The sequence below is a fragment of the Bufo bufo genome, chromosome 10, assembly GCF_905171765.1.
Source record: "Bufo bufo chromosome 10, aBufBuf1.1, whole genome shotgun sequence".
In the NCBI taxonomy this organism is placed as follows: Eukaryota; Metazoa; Chordata; class Amphibia; order Anura; family Bufonidae; genus Bufo; species Bufo bufo.
Window position 1 is genome coordinate 128,626,374 of NC_053398.1, and position 24,516 is coordinate 128,650,889.

Sequence of the window (24,516 nt, forward strand, 5' to 3'; positions counted from 1 at the left end):
TAATAGCCTTGCAAGTGAAGCTGAAAGCACGCACCTAATGTGTGCAGCGTGATCATTCGTTGCGCTTTGGCGCAAGAAGGCAACAGGTCGGAAAGTGGGGACCTCTCATCAGCCACAAAGATTTGTCAAAATTCACTTTTATTACGCCGATACATTATTATGAGGGTTTGTTGGATTTTGGAATATCTGCCCCCGCTGTTTCTCCTAGAACCCCTTTAACCCTTGGTTTGTCACGCCGCCCTGCCATAGTGATACTGTTGATCTACAGACAGGTGGCATTTATAGCATTGCACATACATTTCCCTCTTGTGGGTGTCTCCCCAAATATACAGGGGTCCAGGAGCCGGGAAGTGACCTTGAACAGAGCAGAGTCTGTAATGGGCACAGCTGCAGACCCCATTCCCCCCCTGTACAGACACACAGCGTACACCCCCGGCACCCCAGTGATTCCCCCTCCCACCCCACAGAGTGGAGTAAAGTTACAACTCGCAACACTTGTGCTGTCAGTCACATCGGGAAAGGGAATCGGTGACACAGCCAGGCACACACAGACCCTCGTCCTTTTCCCACAGAGACAACTTCATTCCAAGCAGGATGCAAAGAGGGATCCTCCTGGCCATGTGCTGCCTGCTGTCCGCCTGCCGGCAGGTAAGAGATCTGCTCCGACAAACACCCTGTGCAGTAATAGGATTTCTGTCCATATTCACAGGGATTTGAGGAAAGCCTTGAATAATGCTCAATTTAAGTACTGTCATATTGTTCTGACGATGTCAGACCCTCGCTGAAGTGATGGAAATCTGGAAGCTGTACTCGAGGTTTGGGCGCTCTTTGGAGGACATGACGCTGCTCTGTTTCAGGCATTAGTAGTGTCCAAGGGCACGGACGCCCAACCTTGTCATCCTCTGACATATTCCATTGAAGGAAATGGCAGAAACAATTTTGGTTGGAGTTCCCCTTTAAATGGCTAAGCATATGGCTTTCATCATGACCCCATTGAACAATATGTAGTTATGGGGATATGTTTTCTCTGATGGAAAAAGTAGGCTGTAGTAATGGCAGGCACGGGGGGAGCGCCGTAAATGAGGGGCTGGTTACATAGGCGTAAATAGAGTTACATGTTTGTGAATGGGTACAGCACTTTTGACACCCATGAATGGCAGCCTGGGTGGGTGCACATGGATCAGTGTTGTGGTTAGGCTTCATGAACATGTCCGTATTTCCGTCCTCAAAATCCGGATACCTTCTGTTTCTATTCCGCCTTTTTCTCACTCGCATCAATAGAAAGGACTGATCTCGTCCTCAGACGCAGACCAGAATAGGACATGTTCTATCATCGGTGGAATGGCCACACGGATCCTCCAAAAAATACTGATGTGTATGGTCCCATAGAAATGAATGGGTCAGCGGGCTATCTGCACAAAATGCTGAAAAATGGTTATGTGCATGAGGTCTTACTTATGGGATCCGCCATATGACCCTCAGAGCGCTGGACATAGATTTTTTCACCATGATTAAGATTATAAGAGGTCAACCATTGAATGTGCTGCATTTCCATCTTAGACAATGGGGGCATATTGCTAGGATATACCCCCATTGTCTGATAGGTGTTGGGACCCGCACCTACACTGAGAACGGAGCCCTGAAAGTGGTGGAGGATGCACTCTGCTATTTTAGACGGCCCCATCGAAATGAATGGGAGCGGTAGCCCCATAAGCTCGGTGCGCTCCCGTTCACTGCGCTTGGGGTTCTCCAGCCACCACCTTCTATTCTTGATATAGGGGTGGGACCCGCACCTATCAGACAATGTGGACATATCCTAGCGATATGCCCTCAATGTCTCAGATGGGAATACTCCTTCAAGTGTTAGATCAGGGATGCCCAACTTTCGGCCCTCCAGCTGTTGCAAAACTAAACTCCCAGCGTGCCTGGACAGCCTACAGCTATCGGGGCCTGTTGGGAGTTGTAGTTTTGCAACAGCTGGAGGGCCGCAGGTTGGTCATCCCTGTGTAAAATCATATAATAAATGCATTTGACCATATAGCATCCATTGCTTTCTCAAATCCAGTTGTAGGCGATGCCAGACTTTATACTTTGTTAATACATTGTTGTTGCAGAACGTGTTCCTGGAGTCTCCTTCTAAGCGCTGTTCTAACCTAGCGGTGTCTTTCCAAAAATACTTTATGGGCTACTTTCACACTGGCATTTTTGCTGGATCCTGCGCTTCCGTTCTGATAATACAACCGCATGCATCCGTTATGAACCTATCAGTTTGTATTATCTTTAACATAGCCAAGACGGATCCGTCATGAACTCCATTGAAAGTCAACGGGGGACGGATCCGTTTTCTATTGTGTCAGATTTGCTCTCCGGTACGAGAACGGCATGCAATGCATTTTGGGGCACTCCGTTCTGCTCAGTTACGTTTTGTCTCCATTGACAATGGGGACAACAGGGAAGCTTTTTTTTCCGGTATTAAAACCCTATGATGGATCTCAATACCGAAAAATATTAACGCTAGTGTGAAAGTAGCCTTTTTATTCAGGTATTAAAAAGGACATTGAACACAAAATTAATGTGCCCTTCTACCTATAGGTGGTTGTCACCCTGTTTTTAAAGGGGAGAACTCTCCCTCATAGGTGAAAATATGGCATACACCTAGACTTCCCAGTACACAGGACCAGCACACTGGGAGATGGCACTATATTCTGTTCTCTAACTGTGCTCAATAAGGGGGTGTCCCACGGAAAATATTCTAAAGTTTTTAACCCAGCACCTAGATCTGAATACTTTTTAGGCTCCATTCACACGTCCGCAATTTCGTTCTATGGGGCCACACGGCCCGGCTTGGAAATGCGGACCCGCACGTGCTCAATTCCATCTTTCAACCGCAACCAGCTGCAGCAGAAAGGACCCCCCCCCTCTATGCAACCAGCTTGAACTAAATCTAGCAGAGCAGTAGGAGCAATGAATAGGGGGAGCTCAAGATCCATGTGAAGTACAGGTAGAAAGAGATCATCCTGTTCTATATGATGTCTGATTTTATTTTTTACATTACTCATGGGATAACCCCTTTAATGGGGATACTAGACACTATGCCAACAGGTTCAAGCACGATAAGGGTGTGCCGCCGTGTTGCCTGAGCTGGCACATGCAGACCCATTCACTTAAATGGATCCGTGATCACTTCGCACTGCAAAAAAAAACCAGCATGTTCTATTTTTTTTGCCGGCACGCAGGCACAGACGAAAACGCCTTGGAAGTGCTCCGTAGTGTTTCCGTCGCCTTCTGCTCCGTCCCTCCGCTTCGTATCTTCCGGATTGTGACCCATTCAAGTGAATTGTGGGCCGCCATATGGGCACGGCTGGCACACGTGTGCATTAGCCCTAAGAAGGTCTCATAGATTCCCATAGACACTTTGTGTGCCTCTGTGCAGTGCTGTATTACAGAAGTGCTCTCCCTTATTAGCATTGCTTTACTAATGCCTCCATAATTCTCCATCCAGTGGAACAGAATACAATTAATATGGGAGAAAACCGTGGTCAGGATGTAAAGGCATACAGAGGTACAGTAGTCTGCATTTGCTGTAAATGTGTACCACAGCACTGCATTCATTGTAATGCACCGGGGGAAATCCTCCTCCACATCATCTGCAATGTCAGAAGATGATGTAGAAAGGGACCGGGAGCTAGGACCTCTTCCAGTTGCCCAAAAAGGGAGCCACAGTACTCAATATCCATTAGTGGTCCAACTTGTGGAATTCCCCCTTTTTAACTAGCTGGAAAATGTATTTTAATGAAATTTATCTAAATGTAACCAAATTAATGGGGTTCCCCTTAATTTATTTTTTTCAGTTTTCTGTATATAGAAATATATATGTTTTGTTTCAAATCTTACCATTTTCAAGATCTCTGCTTGCAGTCACTGAATGGATTTACTATAATTTTTTTAAATTTGCTCTGGCTCAGAGCTCTTGTAATGGGGTGTGCACCTGTGCTAGGGGCAGGTTTTTAGCCTCTGGGTGGACACGAGAAGGCATCCATTCCTGATTATTGACATCTTGCGATATACTGTATATAGCAGGGTAAGTTCGCATGTAACAGATTTACTGTGAAAAATATCAGAAGAAATCTGTAACTGCAAACCAGAACCAAATTTTGCAGATTTTCCTGTTGCAAAAAAAGCATTTTTAATTATTATTATTTTTTTTTTTAAAACTTGTATACTCAGCAATGCCCTGACTTTCCTGTGCTGACACTTGCCTGGTCCTCCGTTGGGTCTCTGTATTCTGGCCTCCTGCAGCAGCGTGTCTGCATGTATGACCACTGCAGCCTGTCATTGCCCGCTGCTGCATTCCCATACTGTATTGCTTTTCTTTTTCAGTGCAAATCTGCTAGAAAACCCTGCAGCCAATGTGTCCCATGTGAATTCACACCTAGTATGCAGGTGCATGTTAGGGTGCGTCTGCTGCAGATTTTCCGCAGGACATCTGCTGCAATGCAGCAACTGCAAAATCTGCACCAAATAGCGCGCATTTTGCTGGCAAAGTCATAGTGTACATACCCTGTCCACGCCAGAGTCCATACCTCATGTGTGGATTTTTACAAATCTTTTCCACAGCATGCAGATGATATTTTTTGTAAAATCTTATCCACTTTGCTCGTACAATAATATGCCGCGTGCAAATCCACAACAGAAAATTGTCAGCGTATCGCTACGCGTGAACATACCCTTAGGCTAGGTCTACCCGACGACATTTGTCGATCGACAATTTTTATAATGATAGTCTATGGTGACGAGATGGATTTTTCTGCGACTGTTGCAGTCGCAGTACGACACCATAGACTATCATTGTATAAATTGTCGCGCGACATTGGTGCGACACAATGGTGCAGTGTAGTTGTGCCCTATCTGTCGCGCGACACATGTCATCTTGTAGACCTAGCCTTAATGTCCCATGATGAATAGCTGCATCATTGCACTGAATATGTCCAGATGTCCACCATAATAATTCTTCAGCCCGTGTCATTATCATTTTCCCTTAAAGAGACAAGGCAGGCACAAATAACACCTTCGTGATGCCTCTCTCCACCCCTTGCGGTAGCAGTTTGATTAATGGGAATCTTTATGATAATTTTGGTGTCTCTCGCAGTGGCCTGTGAACCGAAACATATGCAACCAGGCTTTTATCTGTCTGCGGAGATTAATGAGGCCTCTTCATTATTATGCAATCAGCAGACGAGGGCCCAGCACGTGCTCGGGGCCCACTTCCAGTGTAATGATTAAATGACGCCACAGCTTTTTTTTTTTCCGCATGATTAAAGGCGCATTATAGAAAATGCAGGGAGAAGAATTCATTGCAAGAATACAGACGGGACTGGAACTGGTGGGAATTCTGAGCTTATGAGCAACAGATGGGATATGAAACAGTCCCAGACGTTCCCCTGCACGTGACGCATAGAGGTAGCAGAGAGATAAGCACCTGAGCAATGGTGAATAAGGGTAATCGTCTATGCAGGGACTCATAGGCTTTAAAGGGTCAATAAACTATTTATTAGGCCAGGTTCACACCTGAGCGTTTTACAGCGCGTTCCTACGCGCTGTAAAACGCTCCCTATGGGCATGGTTCTCACCTGAGCGTTTTACAGCGCGTACGAACTCGCTGTAAAACGCCCTACGCCTACAAGAAGTACAGGAGCTTCTTTGGGGTGTATTGTCGCGCGTTCCCGCCCAAAGACTTCAGCGGGAACGAGCCTAAATGGGCTTGTTTCCGCCCATTAAAAACGCCCGATAAAAACGCCTGTAAAAAGCGCTTATCGAATACGCTCAGGTGTGAACCTTAGGCTCCATTTGCATGACCGTGGAAAATGGTGCATCCCCGAGCATCACCGCAGACCGGGCTGGTATGTCAGTTGAGGGCTCAGGCCTGCAGGTCACCTCTAGGGAAATAGGAAAACCATAGAAGGTCTAAGATTTCTCGAGCTGTTGCTCTCTGTTGTCTGTCAGTAAGCTGATCAGCATGTCTCTCAGCTATATAATCAATCTGTACACAATGCATATTTGGCATTTCCCAGCATTGTCTGACAATGTGGAGTATGTGCCCCTTGGAAGATCAAAGCCCCTTGGCCTTCATCTTTACGTCTCGATGGCACCGTGACGGACAGTACGCAGATGTGTCAGGATCAGGGCTCTTTTAGGACAATATGATGGCCGTAGCGTATACAGTAAATATGATCCTAATCTCGAAGGTTCAGGACACTTGGTCCATTCACATTCTTAGTACTGACATTAACAGTAAATATGTGACTACAGATATCCAGCCGTCCATATTATCTTGGTCTTTTCTTCGCTCTGATGACAGATACTTCAGGGAGTCTGTCCCTCCCCCAGACGTATAAAACGTTTTGGTTCTCCTCTTCATCATTGTAGGTGTCTGGCGGCTACTTATCACTAAGGTAGAGCCAGTGTGTAAGTGGGTGAGAGATCTGCTCCCCCAGAACCTGTCGGTTTTCTTGGGTGATGATCTGTTACATTATTATGAGAAGAAAATAAGGCTTCATTCGGATGGGCGATTCCCAGTCCACGTTCTGTTCACGTCTGCACGGACTCCATTCTAACGACAGGGTTTATTCACACTTCAACTTTTTTTATGTGAATCATGGGTCCACGGAAATAAACTTTAGAGCATGTTCTATTCTGATCTCAGATCAGAGTTGGAGATTTCGTTGGACTGCACCCTTAGCGCTAGTAGCGGCCACCGTCTTATTTCTCAGCCCTGATAAAACATACAGCTGTCTGAACACAACCTAAGGATAGGGACCACCGCACAGACACTTCCCAAAGCAGACTCTGTTCACGTCTGCATTGTGGTTCCTTCATACATGGAAGGCCTTAATAAAGTGATCTTGCAGGATATTTTAACTGGTGACCTATCCTCTGGATAGGTCATCAATATCTGACCGGTGGTGGTCCGACACCCAGGACTTCCACAGTTCAGCTATTTCAGAAGACTGCAGCGTTCGCAGTAGCTCTGCAGCTTTCTCACAGTTTTTCCTAGACCAGTGACGTCATGTTCATCGGTCACATGGCCCAGGCGCAGCTGAGCTGCCATACCAAGCATAGCCGCTATAGAATGTACAGCACTGGGCTTGGAAGGAAAGGAGAAGACTGTGGCGCTACAGCGGGACCAATGCCTCTCAAACAGCTGATCGGCAGGGGTCCCGGGTGTCGGACCCCCACCGATCAGATACTGATGACCTATCCAGAGGATAGGTCATCAGTAAAAAGATCTCGGAAAACCCCTTTAAGGCCCCCTTACACATCTGATTATTATCTGCTGAATTTGTCTATTTCAGTGGGGGCCGCTGACTCCCCGGACAGTTGAAGGATCGGGCAAGTTTCCGTTTTTTTTTTAAAGATTTCAATGGGCAGTCATTTTGCTTTGGCAGGAGATAAGCTAACACTTCTTGATCAGCTGTTTTTCCTATCAAAATGATGCCATGGCAGTACCCCCGTTATTAGTCCAGGGGATCTGATGGTCACTGAGGTAGGTGTGAACAGAGCCTTAGATGATTGAGGGTGGTAAGTTGTCTGCTTACCACCCTCAATCATCTAAGGCTCTGTTCATATCTACCTCAGTGACCATCAGATCCCCTGGACTAATAACCTCACTGTGGGGTTGAGGGAAAAAGAGTTTAAGTCAGATTCTGCTGCTCCAGATAAGTGGCGCCAATGGTGCCTCCATGTCAGGCCTGTTTCATTTGGGCACCCTATAATCTGCCCGGAGCCCCAACCACCATAAGGACACAGCAGAGGAATCTCTGACAGCCATGAAATGTCAGGAACGTGTTGTATTTGTGACTCAGCAAGGGCCAAATGTTTCTCCATTTAGCTATGGTGTGGATGCCTCATATATCTGGGTCTTGGGGAGGATGACTTATACATATGGTCTCATGGAAGCCTATGGGAAAGGAACACAAATGGCCTGACTGCTTGTTACATACATATATCTTTTAAGATCATATATATATATATATATACACTTTTGTAATCTTAATATATATATACCTATATGCATGATGAATGAGCTAGTGTTGGCGATGATGAGGTACGCATACATCACAGGGCTAATACATAAAATGCATGAAAAGATTCATCAATCACATTTGAGCAGTTTTTGACCTTTTACTTGCTGTATACATAGAAATACATTTATTTATTATTTGCACTTATATAGCGCTACTATATTCCGCAGCGTTTTACAGACATTAGCATCACACTGTCCCCAATGGGGCTCACAATCTAAGTTCCCTATGAGTCCGTCTTTGGAGTGTGGGAGGAAACCGGAGAACGCAGAGGAAACCCACATACAAACTCCATGCATTGTACAGTCCTATACATGGACTTTACATAAACGTGATATCACAAGTGATATCCTGACTGCAATTCTATAAAAAGGGCAGGAGTCAGTAAATAGGACTCTACATCAGAATAAAGTCTCGCCACACACCCGTCCCCACATTGTTCCGCTCTGTAACTCTCCGCCTTCTTATAATGCACTGTGAATATCACGGGCAGACAGCTGGACATATTTGTAATACTGGATCATAGGAGCAGATCTGAGAATCACATCCTCCCACTTCCTCCATACACACAATACAGACATAGCACAGTGTCCATTACAGGCATCCAGCTATGTTTATTTGAATGGGTGCAGTGTAATACTACATTTCTCCTCCAGTGGCCGCTGTTCAGAAAATAAGTGGCTGCATGCAGCTTGCAGCCGATCATCGGGTTAAGAGAAGTTGAGGCAATCATCTGATCAGTCGGCCTATTCATTTTAAGAAGCAGTCTAGTTAGGAGATCAAAGGGGATGTAGAAAAAAATGGCTGCTTTCTTTCAGAAACACAACACCTGTCTATGGGATGTCTCTGGTATTACAGCTCAGCCCCATTTCTGACATTTTGCTACAGGTGACTTATGCTCAGAATAGGTCATCAGTATCTGATCTGTTCTATGTCTGCCCCATTCTCTCCTTTATTTGACCTACATTTATGGCAGGGATCAGCAACCTTTAGCACTCCAGCTGCTGTGAAACTACAACTCCCAGCATGCACACTTCCTCAGGTGTTGTAACTTCCATAGAAGTGAAAGGAAGGTTCTGGAAGTTGTAGTTTTAGAACATCTGGAGTGCCAGAGGTTGCTGATCCCTGATCTATGGTTGAAACCCCATGAGATGGTGAGAACAAGTGTAAAGGGGATATTGCAAAAAAAACAAAACAAAACACAACCTAATAATTTGCTGGAGATCATGAGCGCTGCTTGACATCAGTCTGCTCGCTCCAGAAGGTATATTCCCGCTTCTCTCATAGGGTATTAGTGCCATATCTTCTTATCTAAGGCCACCTATTGGAACTGGCCTAGTGGTATAATGATCATCTGACCCGGTGGGGCTAGAGCTCTGCCATTTTTCTACCCCCTACCAGCAAGGGATATAGCAGAACCGAGTTCATAAAGGGATTCTGTCACCTCTTTTTACCCTATAGAGATGCGGACATGCACGGCTGGCATCAGCCTCAGGGAAGGAACTGCGCATGCGCAAGCTCGCGCACCGCGAGATTACGGCGATCTAACTTTGTGAGCAAGGAGGAGATTCCTGGATACAGGCAGTGCTGGGCTCCTTCACAGGGGGGCACGGCTGGGCTCCAGAACAGTTAGTACAGCCCCTTGGGCTCCTTACCAGGCTGATTTATATATACAGTACAGACCAAAAGTTTGGACACACCTTCTCATTCAAAGAGTTTTCTTTATTTTCATGACTATGAAGGCATCAAAACTATGAATTAACACATGTGGAATTATATACATAACAAACAAGTGTGAAACAACTGAAAATATGTCATATTCTAGGTTCTTCAAAGTAGCCACCTTTTGCTTTGATTACTGCTTTGCACACTCTTGGCATTCTCTTGATGAGCTTCAAGAGGTAGTCCCCTGAAATGGTCTACCAACAGTCTTGAAGGAGTTCCCAGAGATGCTTAGCACTTGTTGGCCCTTTTGCCTTCACTCTGCGGTCCAGCTCACCCCAAACCATCTCGATTGGGTTCAGGTCCGGTGACTGTGGAGGCCAGGTCATCTGGCGCAGCACCCCATCACTCTCCTTCATGGTCAAATAGCCCTTACTTTCAAAGTTTTCCCAATTTTTCGACTGACTGACCTTCATTTCTTAAAGTAATGATGGCCACTCGTTTTTCTTTACTTAGCTGCTTTTTTCTTGCCATAATACAAATTCTAACAGTCTATTCAGTAGGACTATCAGCTGTGTATCCACCTGACTTCTCCTCAACGCCACTGATGGTCCCAACCCCATTTATAAGGCAAGAAATCCCACTTATTAAACCTGACAGGGCACACCTGTGAAGTGGAAACCATTTTAGGGGTCTACCTCTTGAAGCTCATCAAGAGAATGCCAAGAGTGTGCAAAGCAGTAATCAAAGCAAAAGGTGGCTACTTTGAAGAACCTAGAATATGACATATTTTCAGTTGTTTCACACTTGTTTGTTATGTATATAATTCCACAGGTGTTAATTCATAGTTTTGATGCCTTCAGTGTGAATCTACAATTTTCATAGTCATGAAAATAAAGAAAACTCTTTGAATGAGAAGGTGTGTCCAAACTTTTGGTCTGTACTGTATATAAAATCATTTTTTACACTCAATAAAACTACTCAGAGATACGGGACACGTATATTGCGGACATGCTAGCGGTGATCCAGCCGTGCATGTCCGCATCTCTATAGGGTAAAAAGAGGTGACAGAATCCTTTTCATCTTTTGTAGAGTTCTGATAAATGTTATCCGATCTCTCCTCAGTAGGGTTGAGCGAATCAGTTTCGGATTGCTGTATCCAAACACAATTCGTTTAAAAACTACGTTAAGAATATGGGCTCTGTCCTACTGTAAAATGTATGTCCTCCGTGGAGGTCTTTCAAACGTTTCAGCAAATATCGCGAGGCTTACTTCATCTCGCCTCTATCACGTGTCAGTTCGTTTATTGACATAAATTACTGTATCAAAATGCTAAGCTGAATTCAACTTCGTACCTCATCTGGGCTCCCTGCAGGGTATGTGGGGGAGACGTCATAGGGGTATTACCAGAGTTCACCAACTTCTTGATCAAAATGATCTTAAAACTTATGAGCAACTTTAGAGGGAAACTGGTTCACCGTCATCGGACTTTTATAGGTACTTACAGTTGCACCATGCCTTCCTGGCTGACCATGATGACGGTATGTTGAGCTCTTTACATTAAAACAAAATTATTGCCCTAGTAGACCAGAGGAATTCTTCATCTGGAGTTATTTCCCTGCTCTATCAGGCTATATTGGACCGATCTCTGCAAGAATACCCAATGAACAGTAGGGCAAAGTGGGAAGTAGAGATGGGGCTATTATTGTATTTGTGAGTTATCCCCTCCCTTCTGATCCTCAGCTGTGTCATGTGACCAGCACTCTGACTTTCCAAATAACACAGCATCTTATGTGTGGGCAGGAAGCTACTTTAACTATGTATTTCTATGTGATCCTCAATGTCAGGCTCATAGGAATGAACAGAGAAGTGACTGACTTCCTGTCCTGAGTGTTGGTCACATGACACAGCTGAGGGTCAGAAGGGAGGTTATAACTCACAAATACAGTCTCCGGTAAGAAGATTACCTTCACTACAGTTTATATCATGCACCTTTCTAACAGGTCAGTGAATACATTTTTTTTGTGGGAGTTCTACTTTAAAACTGTATCAGCAATGAATATTCCTATGAACGTTTGTTCAGCCATCGATCGGCCCATGTAAACAGATCTTAAAGGGGAAATTGTTGGCATAGGATATGCCATAAATGTCCAATCTCAGGGACCTCTGCCCCCATCTGAAGAACAGTGCCCCATCGTGAATGGACAGATCACCACACATGCGCAGCTTTCTCCACAGCCATGGATCTTCATAAAATAGCCGAGGGAACGCACTCAGCTACTTCCGGAAGCCCCAAAGCAATGAATGAAGAAAGCTGTGCATCCGCAGCATGCTCTCCATTCACGATGGGGCCCTGTTCTTCAGATAGGAGCGGGCCCCAGAGTTATGACCCGCACCTATAGAACATTTATGGCATATCCTATTGATATGCCATAAGTGTCCCAGATGGGAATGCCCCTTTAAGTAATGGCTTAATAGAATTTTTGACAACCTATTAAAAGAGGATGAACAAGGAACACGCTCTTTAACGAAGATGGAAAATTCATTAGGATTTTTGTGGGCTGTGTCACACAAACCTCAAAATGCGGCTAAATTCTACATTCCTCTGCCCCAGGGCTGAACATGTCCCAGGGGCCCGGTAGCCTTTGAGTCTGGAAAGCTTCTGCATAGCTTAATTGCTCATGGTGGACATTTCTGATGTCGGTGTATGCACTTAGTACCTGGCTCCGGTAACAGTCCCTCTGCCTCCTCTCAGCCATGTTTATCTAATCCAGTACAACCCCTTTAATTAAAGGTGGCCATAGACATTAGATTATTATCAGCCCAAAGTGCTGATTTCTTTGGGGACCTGCAAGGACATTATTGCAATGTTCCCCAACCTGTAACTCTGCAGCTGTTGCTAATCTAAAACTACAACTCCCTTCATTCATCTGTCTACTAGGGTGTCCCAATTCCCCCACCATGGTAGATATCGGGATGGGGGAGAGCAAAAAGGAGGATCGGACTGTTGCATTTTACATCTTTTGGTTGTCCATTCCCGAGAAGAGCAAATCTCTGCCTGCTATGAGCAGGAATAGATTTGCGCCATAATTTATGCCAATTTCCATTGTCAATTATGGTTGACACTAGGCCACGCCCTTCCGCTAAATTATGACACATTTTAGGGCTCTCTCACATGTCAGTGAATCACAGACAGCACATGTACCCATTGGGAGAGATTTTTCAAAACTGGTGTAAAGGAAGACAGACTTACTTGCCCATAGCAACCAATCAGATTCCACCTTTCATTTTCCAAAGGAGCTCTGAAAAATGAAAGGTGGATTCTGATTGGTTGCTATAGGCAACTAAACCAGTTTTCCTTTACACCAGTTTTGATAAATTACTTCCCATTGACTTTAATGTGTTTGCTTACACATCACTTATTTTCCACTGACTTTGGTCCGTGAGGTGGACCACACTCGGCCATTGAAGTCAATGGGTTCACGAAAAACACTGATGGCACAACACATATGGCATCTATGTGCTGTAACTGATTATCACGGATGATTGGTAGGAGATGCTCTGGAAACTAAATTTCAGCCTAGTGTCAGTGGAATACGGATGACACATAGACCAAACACGGATCCTTCAAGGACATTTCACGGATGAACCACTGACAATCTTGTCATGGATGTTATCACAGATGTGTGAAAGGGGACTTGCATATAGTAACTTGGCCCTCGTTTAGCTCCATTTATATGGCGCAGTCATTGTGACTGTATGTGACAGAACAATCCTTATCGTGATCATTTAGTCACGTGCATTCACAAACGAGTTTATTGGTTGATCGACAGACATGTTTGCTCGGGGAAGTGATCAGGAATGAACGTTCATGCGCCTGATTATCGCCTAGTAGTGTAAAAAGTCATGCTACTGTAATCTGGTGCCATGGCAACCCGTCTGGGAAGGCCGGCTGAAGCCTGAATCGGGGGGTCCAAAAAGAAGCCACACGTCCTGCCTGACAAACTGATTGGCTGTGACTTTCATAAAAAAAAATAATTCTGGATTGTGTTATTTGTGTCTGTAAATGTCAGATGTTAATAGACGCAATTCATGCGGGAAAATTAACTCTTTATGGTCTGTTTTTATACCATCTTCTTTCCTTAGTTATCTTTTACTACATTTTGTGGAGAGATATTATAAGGAACTGGTGCAGTATGCCGAATTTGCCAATTGGGTGTCAGTCATTATATGTATGACACTTCTTTCACCCAGTTTTTTTAGATCCCTGAACAGCAAATTCTGGACTAATAAGGGTCCATTCACAAGTTCCGTAAGTGTTTTGCGGATCCGCAAAACACGGACACCTGCAATGTGCGATCCGCAATTTGCAGATCCGCACATGACAGACACTATAATAGAAAATGCCTTTTCTGGTCCGCAATTGCGGACAAGAATAGGACATGTTCTATTTTTTTCAGGAACGAAATTGCGGATCCCGAAAAAAATGTGGATTTGCATCCATTCCAGCCCCATTAAAAGTGAATGGGTCCGCAAATTGCGGAACGAATGCAGACCCAAATTACGGACGTGTGAATGGACCCTAAAGGACTAGGGGATGGGGCCCTGTACAACTAGTTTTTTTGCTGTTGTTCAGGTCTCCTGGAAAGCTGAGTGACAACCAGGCTGGCAGCTGTAATAGCAGCCATGTTTTTTTTCCCTGGCTGCTCTGGGCCTGAAACTGTTTCCAATAGCAACCAATCACATCTCTGCTTTCATTTTCCACTCTGCTGTTGAGAAATGTAAACCGGAATCTGATTGGTTGCTATGGGCAACACCTCAGGTTCTCCTTTTTTACCTGTGTACATGGCCGTAGATATTTTTTGTTCATACAGAGTTGTAGATATGAGGTTGGGGGTTCTCCATGTGTAGGACTGGGGACATAAATCTGTAGGTGCAGGTCTGGCTTCATGTGGTCACACCCAATTTTGTGCAGGAATTTGTTAGGTAAATTCTTCAGGCGTCTGTTATATGATGCCGCCCTTGAAATACAAGGGGAAGCCAGGGGCAGCAGCTGGTACTTTCAGGGTCCCGGGGGACTGCTAAACTCCAGTTAATCCCACATTTGTTTCCCCTCCCCCACTGGGCAGCTGGACAATCAGTTACTGCACTCCGCAGGCCTACATTAATGCTTTCACACCTGCCCAGCACCGCCGGCCGCCGGCGTGCAAGGGGTTAAACGGTGCGCCATCAAAGCAGGGGAACAAATGGTGGAAATGGTATTTTCTCTACATGTTTTATATGGAGAATCTAGTTTTACATAGTCAGCGTCTGCAATGTCCACGTTATCCACAGATGTGGCGACAGGTGTGAGGAAAATATAATAAAATCCAATATATATATATAAATCACTGCAATGAAATCCAAGAGGAGAACGGTGTGGACGAGGTGTCATAATATCTGTCCCTCTGTTATAGCGGATCAGTTATATACCATATAAAAATAATTTTTATATATATATATCTATATAGTGCTCTGCACTTGTCATTAGGCCATTCCCTGCCACCATAGATGTAGCTATAAGGGGGGAGGGGCCAGTTCCACCCGGGCCCTAAAAGCCGAGGGTCCCAGAGACCAGTCCAAGGAGACACCAGTCGGGGGACCCTGCTATAGTTGGCATTGGGATCCAGGTTTCCGCTTAGGCCTCATGCACATGACCATATTTTCTTTCCACATCCTATCTGCATTTTTTGCAGATCGGATGAGGACCCATTCATTTCAATGGGGCTGCAAAAAACTTCTAAAACACACCATCCGCATCCGTATGCTGCCCCACAAAAAATCTATTTCTTGTGCATTTTGCAGAGAAAAATAGACATTTCTACAAGAGGTGGAAAAAACATGGCGGCACGCACACGACCGGTATCCATGTCTTCTCGGTCCGCGAAACACACGGTCGTATGCATGAGGACTTATTTTTTATGCATGCAAATGTATTTGGTAAAACCATATCCCTCTACAATACAATTTTGGCAGAAGTCCTTTTGCCACCACATTGAGCAGGACGTATGTTGTGTCTTGATCAGTTTCCTAGATTGGCACGGTTTTTGCGCTTCTTAAAGGGGTTGTGCAAAATTAGAAAAAGCATGGCCTCCCTCCTTCAGAAACAGTGCCACATCTGTCCACTGGTCGTGCCTGGTACTGCAGCTCTGCTCCACTGAAGTGAATGGGGCTGAGCTTCATTACCAGAAACAGCCCGTGGACAGGTGTGGTGCTGTTTATGGAAGAAAGCAGCCATCTTTTTTTCTTTCTAATCCTGCATAGCCACTATGGGCGTTGCTTGGTGCGGACAAGCTGTGACATATCCACGGCATAATCTGCATGAGTTATGTGGCGATTTTGACACGAATTTAGCTGCGGATTTCACCCACATAAAGACCTGCTGCAGATTTAAAGTCTGCCCCACAGGTCATGTCACGTGTGGACTGCACTGCGGAAATCTTCCTCTTGCGCGTGGATGAGTTTTTTTAAATCTTATTTTCTACATTCACCTCCTCTACGCAGAATCTGCAACGTATCCGGAACGTGGGGCCGTAGCCTCAATTGGGCGCAGGTTTCCATATGCTGCTCTATATATAGTACTCAGCTCACTGTACACTCGTCACATAGTTATGCTCATGCACAGGAACGTATTTTTCTTCCGTTTCCATTCAGTTTTTTTACAGGTCCATGTGCGGAACCATTCATTTTAATGGGGCTGGAAAAAAAACGGAAATGACTCTGTGTCCATTCTGCAAAAAAATTAGAACATGTCCTATTCTTGGACAAGGACAGGCATTGTTACGATGGACCGAAAAAAAACGGAAATCATCCTTTTACTTTGCAGACTGCAAAATACATACTGTCATGTGCATGAGCCCTAAACTATATACCGGTAGTAATTGTTATATTCAAATATAGACCCTACCCCCCCCATCTAGGAAAAGGTGGTCTGCCATTTTGCCCTGTGCTGATGCAGCCAGTACACAAGTCCTTGTATTCATCACGTAAGTGAATGGCGGCAGTAATGAGTGTCCAGCAGCGAGGAGGGCGAGTGACCCCGACAGATGGCTTCTCATTAATTGTTGACCCCTTGGTGACAGGCACCATTTGGCTTTTCTGGCAGACAGACGCAGCAGCTTGGATATCCTTAAATTAGGGACAAATTACTCAGCGCGTTACTGAGAGAGGGGCCCCAATTTGTGTATAACACATTGGCAATGTAAGGGTTAATAAAGCGTGCACGTATACCGCAAAGTTCTAGAAGAATTACTCGAGGGAGCGAGGGACTACTGGATACGTGTAGATATAAGTACACGGTGAAGAATATATACTAGACCAAGATCAGGACTACTAGCCCCAGCGTCTCCTCTGTGTTGTGGGTTGTAGTAGGGATGATGGGGCTTGTGACTTCACAGCAGGATACTGATTCAGGATTTACAGTTTTTGCTATAGGTTAGTAAATGTCAGTGTCCTCTAGCGGGATGTATTAGGAGCTATGAGGGGCCACATTAGTATGTGGGGCCCCACCTGCTCTATACGCCCCTGAGGTGTGAGTGGTATAGGGACCTTTATATAGAAGGGTTGTCTATATGTATGCTGAATTAATGTATTTTATATGGGATTTGCAAGAGTATAGAGAAAGAAACAGCGCCACCTTTGTCTTTTGGTTTTGTTTGGTATTGCAGCTCAGTTCCATTTAAAGGGTTTGTACCAAGATACAAACATATCATCTGTCCTCAGGATTCATTTAGCGCCCGTCCTACCGCAGGAAAGATTGGGGGTCCTGATTCCCGTCTCCTTTCATTCTGTGTGGGACTGGCGGAATAGCAGAGCCCAGCACTTGGCTCTGTCTAGCAGTCCTATAGTGAATGAGTAGAGCAGCAGCATGCACACCCGCCTGCCACGCCATTCCGTTGGGGGAACTGAGACCCTTGGTCTCATGATTGGTGGGCATCCCATTGCTTGGACCCACACTGAACAGATGCTTATCCTCAGGGGCGTAGCTAAAAGCTCACGGGCCCTGGTGCAAGAGTTCAGCTTGGGCCCCCCTTCCCTCAGTGCTTGTCGGAAAGGGGCCGGGGAGCACATAGCCTTCCTATGCCTGAGGCAAACATTGAAAGGGCACCCCCTCATGCCAAATTCTTAACCTAACCCCTTGCCTCCAGCCAGAGGTGTAAATTGACCAGCATGCACTTTCTATAATGCCAGTATCTTATGTGGCACAAGTGTCTTTGGGCCTCTTCAGGCTCCTGGGCCCGGTAGCGACTGCTACCTCTGCACCCCCTATAGCTACGCCCCTGCTTATCCTCTAGCCTATGGTTAGGCATAAGTTTTAACTAAGCACAAACCCAATCAGTGTATGAGGCTGAGCTGTAATGCCAGGCAGACCCGTGCAGTCCCAGTACAGTCTCCATATACAAACCTATGTTTTAGTGGCCATCAGTGGCGTATCCAAGCTATGGCAGCCATGGCTAGTGCCATAGGCGCCAAGCGGGGGGGGGCGACCAGGGCCGATCCTACACGGGGTGCAGTGGGTGCCCGGGCCCCGCACCCCAGCGCTGCGGCCCTGGTGACAAGTGGGGGCGGCCGCCGGGCCGCGGCCGGCGGCAGGGCAGAGCAGGAGATGAGCGCCTCCATTGCGGAAGCGCTCATCTCCATAGTCATCTGTATTGCCGTCCTCAGGACGGCAATACAGATGCCTGTCTGTGCTGCGGCAGAGGAGGGAGAGGTGTGTCCCCTCCTGTTCCTCTGATAGGCTGCCGGCTTAGTGCTGGCAGCCTATCAGAGGCCGGTGATGGCACGATGACGTCATCGCGTCGCCTGAGCCGTATAGCGAGGGACACACAGACGGAAGAGGTGGCCTGCATCGCATCGCATTGCTGGAGGTAAGTATAAGTGTATTATTTTTTTTAATTTTTTTTATATAGGTACAATACTGGGCTGGCACATGATAAGGGGGGCTACTGGGCTGGCACATAAGGGGGGCTACTGGGCTGGCACATAAGGGGGGACTACTGGGCTGGGCTGGCACATGATAAGGGGGGCTACTGGGCTGGCACATGATAAGGGGGGCTACTGGGCTGGCACATGATAAGGGGGGACTACTGGGCTGGCACATGATAAGGGGGGACTACTGGGCTGGCACATGATAAGGGGGGACTACTGGGCTGGCACATGATAAGGGGGGCTACTGGCACATGATATGGGGGGCTACTGGCACATGATATGGGGGCACTCTGGCTACTGGCACATGATATGGGGGCACTCTGGCTACTGACACATGATATGGGGGGGCTCTGGCTACTGACACATGATATGGGGGGCTCTGGCTACTGGCACATGATGGTGGGGGGGCTCTGGCTACTGGCACATGATATGGGGGGGGGCTCTGGCTACTGGCACATGATATGGGGGGCTACTGGCACATGATAAGGGGGGCTACTGGCACATGATAAGGGGGGCTACTGGCACATGATAAGGGGGCTACTGGCACATGATAAGGGGGGCTACTGGCACATGATAAGGAGGGCTACTGGCACATAGGCGGGCTACTGGCACATAAGGGGGGCTACTGGCACATGATATGGGGGGGCTCTGGCTACTGGCATATGATATGGGGGGCTCTGGCTACTGGCACATGATGGTGGGGGGGCTCTTATTTCTGGCACATGATTGGGGGCACTCTGGCTACTGGCACATGATATGGGGGGCTCTGGCTACTGACACATGATATGGGGGGGCTCTGGCTACTGACATGATATGGGGGGGCTCTGGCTACTGACATGATATGGGGGGGCTCTGGCTACTGGCACATGATGGTGGGGGGGCTCTTATTACTGGCACATGATTGGGGGCATCTATGGGGGCACATCTTACTGCAGATTATTGGGGGGCACTATAGGGGCATCTACTGAGGCTAAAAAAGAAGATATTTTATATGGGGGCTCTGTATAGGGGCATTTTATACTGGGACACATTATGGTGGGTACTATGGGGAAGGGGGGGGCACTATGGGGGTCATCTACGGGGGCACTGAGAAGGGGTATTTTATATTGGCACATTATGGGAACATTAGCTCAACTGGGGGCATTACAAATGTTTTGCATATTATAAGGAGAATTATTACTACTGGGGGGGCATTATGGTGGGCTTTATTACTCCCCCATGGTATGACCCCCTAGTAGCAGCACCAGCCTCTCCCTGCTCTGCTATCCCTCTGCCCTTTCTCCAAATCCTTATTATGAAATCTTTCTCATTAGGTTAAAGCACAACATCAGCTCCGCCGAGCCCCCGGCCAAAGTGTTGAAGTGGCGTCCGAGATCCCCAAGGGCCTAGTCAAGTAACTGTAAGTTTTTATGGGGGTTCTACAAAAGAGCTATCGTGGTTTTTTTTTTGTTAAGGTTATCTGAAAGATGGGTTTAAAATATTTTGACAGGGGCGCAGTTTCAGTGCTTGCCATAGGCGCCATTTTCACTAGATACGCCTCTGGTGGCCATGATGACCACCGCAAAGACCTCTGCCTGTCCTCCCATGCCTCAGACTGAAGACAAGATGAGGAAATATGGGTAGGAGAGTATGTGGCAGGGGCATGACTCTGGCATCATCCAGGGCAGGGCATATGGAGGTTTAGTTTGCTGTGGCTGCCTCTATGGAATTGCAGGCGCGCTGATGTGATGACTCCTTGGCCTGTGTCCGTCAGTCTGCACCTGTTCCTTCCCAGTTGTCTTTGTGGGATTATGAAGGATCAGCCCTGCTCTCGGCATTCCCGGGATCCTGTGAGCTGCCTAGAATGATGAGACCCTCCAGGTGTTCCCAGCCAGACTTCTAGGTACCAGTGTGGTGGCACCTGTGCCTTCAAGCAGCTGGTCTGAGTGGCGGTGCCCATGTGGTCACACCGGCTGCTCACATGGTGTTGATGTTCAGGTAACAGAAGACGTCCAGACTCCATAGGGAGCAGTGATAAGGATCAGACATAGCAAGAAATGTGACGAGGAGCAGGGATTGAGCTTCCTATAAATCTAATGTCAGTACTATACTGACCTGCCAATGGTGTACATGGAGAAAAGGACCGTGGTGAAATAATAGCCCTATAATAAAATATAATACGTTCTAATACATTGAGAACAAAAGATACTGAGAATAAAAAGTACAAGAATAAAGGGGGAGATTTATCAAACTGGTGTAAAGTAGAACTGGCTTAGTTGCGCATGTCAACCAATCAGATTCCACCTTTCATTTTTCATAGCTCCTTTGGAAAATGAAAGGTGGAATTTGATTGGTTGCTATGGGCAACTAAGCCAGTTCTACTTTACACCAGTTTGATAAATCTCCCCCAAAATGATTTTGTTCTCAATCTTTAGTATCTTTTAGTCTCTTACTATTCATTTTTTATCCTCTTGTATTTTTTTTCTCTTAGTATCTTTAGTTCTCAATTTATGATAACATATTATATTTTATTATAGTGTTATTATTTTACTACGGTCTTATCTGCTATTATTACCCTGTTGGAGATTTTTTTACAGCCTGTGCCTGGAGGGTTCTGACTTTCTGCTTGTAATTGTTTAAGGCCTCATGCACACGACCGTATTTTGTTTCCGTGTCCGATCCGTTTCCGTGTCCGATCCGTGTGCTGTCCACATCAGTATGTCCGTTCCGTTGCTCCGCAAAAAAAATAGTGCATGTCCTATTTTTTTCTAGTTTGCGGACAGGGATAGGCATTATTACAATGGATCCGCCCAAAAAACGGATTCCATACAGAACGTCATGTTTTTTTTGCGGATCTGCAATTTGCGGACCGCAAAACACATACGGTCGTGTGCATGTAGCCTAACTCTGTAAGACACATAGAGCATAGTCGTATCACTCTGCACATAAGGCTATCCATAATTTTGGGAAGGTTGAGCCTCTGCTTACATTATTAGATTATATGGAGAAAGAAAGCGGGGCGGATGTAACTTATATCAGTATTTTAAGGGTACCTACACAGGGTGCCGATTTGTGGGCAGAAAATCTGCACCAAAGCTGTGCCTTCCCCCAAAAAACGTCTCACACATAAATCTGCCCTATTTTTCGGTGATGTTTGTGCAGATTTTCTGTTTGTTACAGAGGGTGCTGAATCACACTAAGGCCTCTTGCACACGACTGTATGGCTTTTTCAGTATTTTGCGGTCCTAAAAAAACGGATCTGCAAAAAATACGGATGACCGTGTGCATTCCGTTTTTTGTGGAACGGAACAGCTGGCCCCTGATAGAACAGTACTATCCTTGTCCGTTATCTTTGAACAGAACAGAAATACGGAAACGGAAGGCATATGGAGTACCTTCCGTTTTTTTTTTTTTTGCGGATACATTGAAATGAATGGTTCCGTATACGGAACGCAAAAAACGGAACAGAAAAAAAAAACGTTTGTGTGCAAGAGGCCTAACAATTGACATGCTGCTGTTGCTTTCAAAATTCCCCCATCTCAGTCACTTTTCCAGCACTGTATTAGGCCTCATGCACTCGAACGTTGTTCTGGTCTGCATCCGAGCTGCAGTTTTTGCGGCTTGGATGCGGAACCCATTCACTTCAATGGGGCCGCAAAAGATGCGGACAGCACTCCGTGTGCTGTCCGCATCCGTTGCTCCGTTCCGTGGTCCGCAAACAAAAATATAAAAATAACCTGTCCTATTCTTGTCGGTTTTGCGGACAAGAATAGGCAGTTATATTAATGGCTGTCCGTGCCGTTCCGCAAATTGCGGAATGCACACGGACGCCATCCGTGTTTTGCGGATCTGCAATTTGCAGACCACAAAACACACAACGGTCGTGTGCATGTAGCCTTAGAGAGCATTCACACGACTGTGTTGGTTTTGCGGTCCGCAAATCACGGATCCGCGTGTTCGGTATGTCTTCAGTTATCTTTTCGTTTCCATTCCGTAAGTCCATATAATACGGACGTGGTGCTTCCGTGTGTCATCCGTTTTTCACGGTCTGCCAAAAAACTGAAATGGGACTGAAATGGGGTCTCCTAGAATGTTTTCAGTTCAGGGGTCCGCAAAAAACAGATGACATACGGATGCATTTCCGTGTACTATCCGTTTTTTACGGACCCATTGACTTTCTATGGGGCCACGGACCGCAATTTGCGGCCAAGTATAGGACATGTTCTAAAATAAAAGGAACGGACAGCACACGGATGACAATGAAAGGCATTCCGCAATTTTTGCGGACCCATAGAAATGAATGGGTCCGTGCATTGTCCGCAAAAATTGCGGAACGGACACGGAAGAAAAACACGGTCGTGTGAATGCTCCCTTATGCTGCGTTTTTTCTCCTCTTTGTGCGCAGTGCTATACAGAGATGGCCATCGCTCTGTCCCTGTCCTCATTGGGGCTCACAATCTAAATTCCAAACTAACTTCTCCGTATGATTTTGAAGTGTGGGGGGAAGGAATCCCATGCAAACATGGGGAGAACATACAAACTCCATGTATATGTTGCACTTGGTTTTATTTGAACCCAGGACCCCAAGGCTACAAAGCTACTAGATTCCGATGCTATTAGGGGTGTATGGAAGCCTCGGTGAGAACCATCTGGTGTTCAGCGGGAGCTGCCTGGTGACTTCTGCTCAGTGGACATTCACAGTGGTCGCACACATTTTGTGTCTCCATATTCTGGCTTCGATGTGTCTAGAATTATCATGCACCCGGAGGTGTTACCTAATCTGCACAATCACAGCCGCTCACCTGATGATTGACAGCCGTTGCAGCTGTGGATAAAGCGGCAGGAACCGTAGACATGTTAAATTAGCCGCACTTCCTGCCAAATCTGCAGTGATCCTGGTAATTGTCCTGTAAGTGAGCCGTATGGCCAGTAATTATGTAATCTAAACCAGGAGCACAGGTGGGGTTAAATCATCGCCCCCCCCCCCCCCCCAAAAAAAAAAATCTCCAGTAATAAATCTGTAACATTCCTATACAGTTAGATATCTCTCTTAGATTTCTTCATCCAGGTCCTGTATCTAAATACTTGTTGGCACACCTTCTGGCACCCGGGGCACATGCCATTATGATGAAGCTAATGTCCACCTTGTCCCACAGGTCATCAGCGTGACACCTCAAGATGAAGATGTCCGTGTCCTGCATCTATGGCACCAGGGAGGGAATACTATCAGCGGGATGCAGAGGTTTAAAAGAGCCTGGGTGATTCCTACAATTTCAGTCTCTGAGAATATGAAAAGCATCCCCACCCAAGTCGTGCAGGTAAGGAAGGCAGTGTGCGTAACTGTGGGAACTGTGTGTGTAGACATTTTCCAGTATGCAGTGGCATGCCTTCCATGGAGTAGACCCAGGGTCGGCGACCTTCAGCACTCCAGCTGCTGAGAAACTACAACTCCCAGCAGGCACACTTGCTTTGCTCTTCTTGTAACTCCCATAGAAGTGAATGGAGCATTCTGGGAGTCTAGTCTCACAACAGCTGGAATGCCGGAGGTTGCTGATCCCTGGAGTAGACCATGCAGCTGCTACTTTTCCTGTTCCTTGCATAGATCCACTATATTTTCCAGCAGCCACCACCAGGGGGAGCTCAGTACAAAGAAATAAGTTGAAGCTTCCATTTATATCAATGGAAACTGTATAATTATGGAGTGAGCTCCCTCTTGTAGTGGATGCAGCCAGCAAGTTTTATAATATACTGTGTGTAGGGAAGTACGAGACATTGAGTTGTATGGAGGAGAATTTATCCATGTATTTATGCCGGTTGTCTGGTGTAA

At 46.1% G+C, this 24,516-nt stretch overlaps 1 protein-coding gene across 1 annotated transcript in view; it reads left to right on the plus strand.

Moving 5' to 3' along the window:
* Positions 1-525: 525 nt before the first annotated feature.
* CDH15 (cadherin 15) overlaps positions 526-24,516 on the plus strand; it is a 36,035-nt gene continuing 12,044 nt past the window's right edge. Inside the window, exons 1-2 of the mRNA XM_040410841.1 lie at positions 526-648; positions 23,846-24,007. Coding sequence (XP_040266775.1) covers positions 595-648; positions 23,846-24,007 — 216 coding nt within the window. The 5' untranslated portion in view covers positions 526-594. The remainder of the gene's footprint in view (positions 649-23,845; positions 24,008-24,516) is intronic.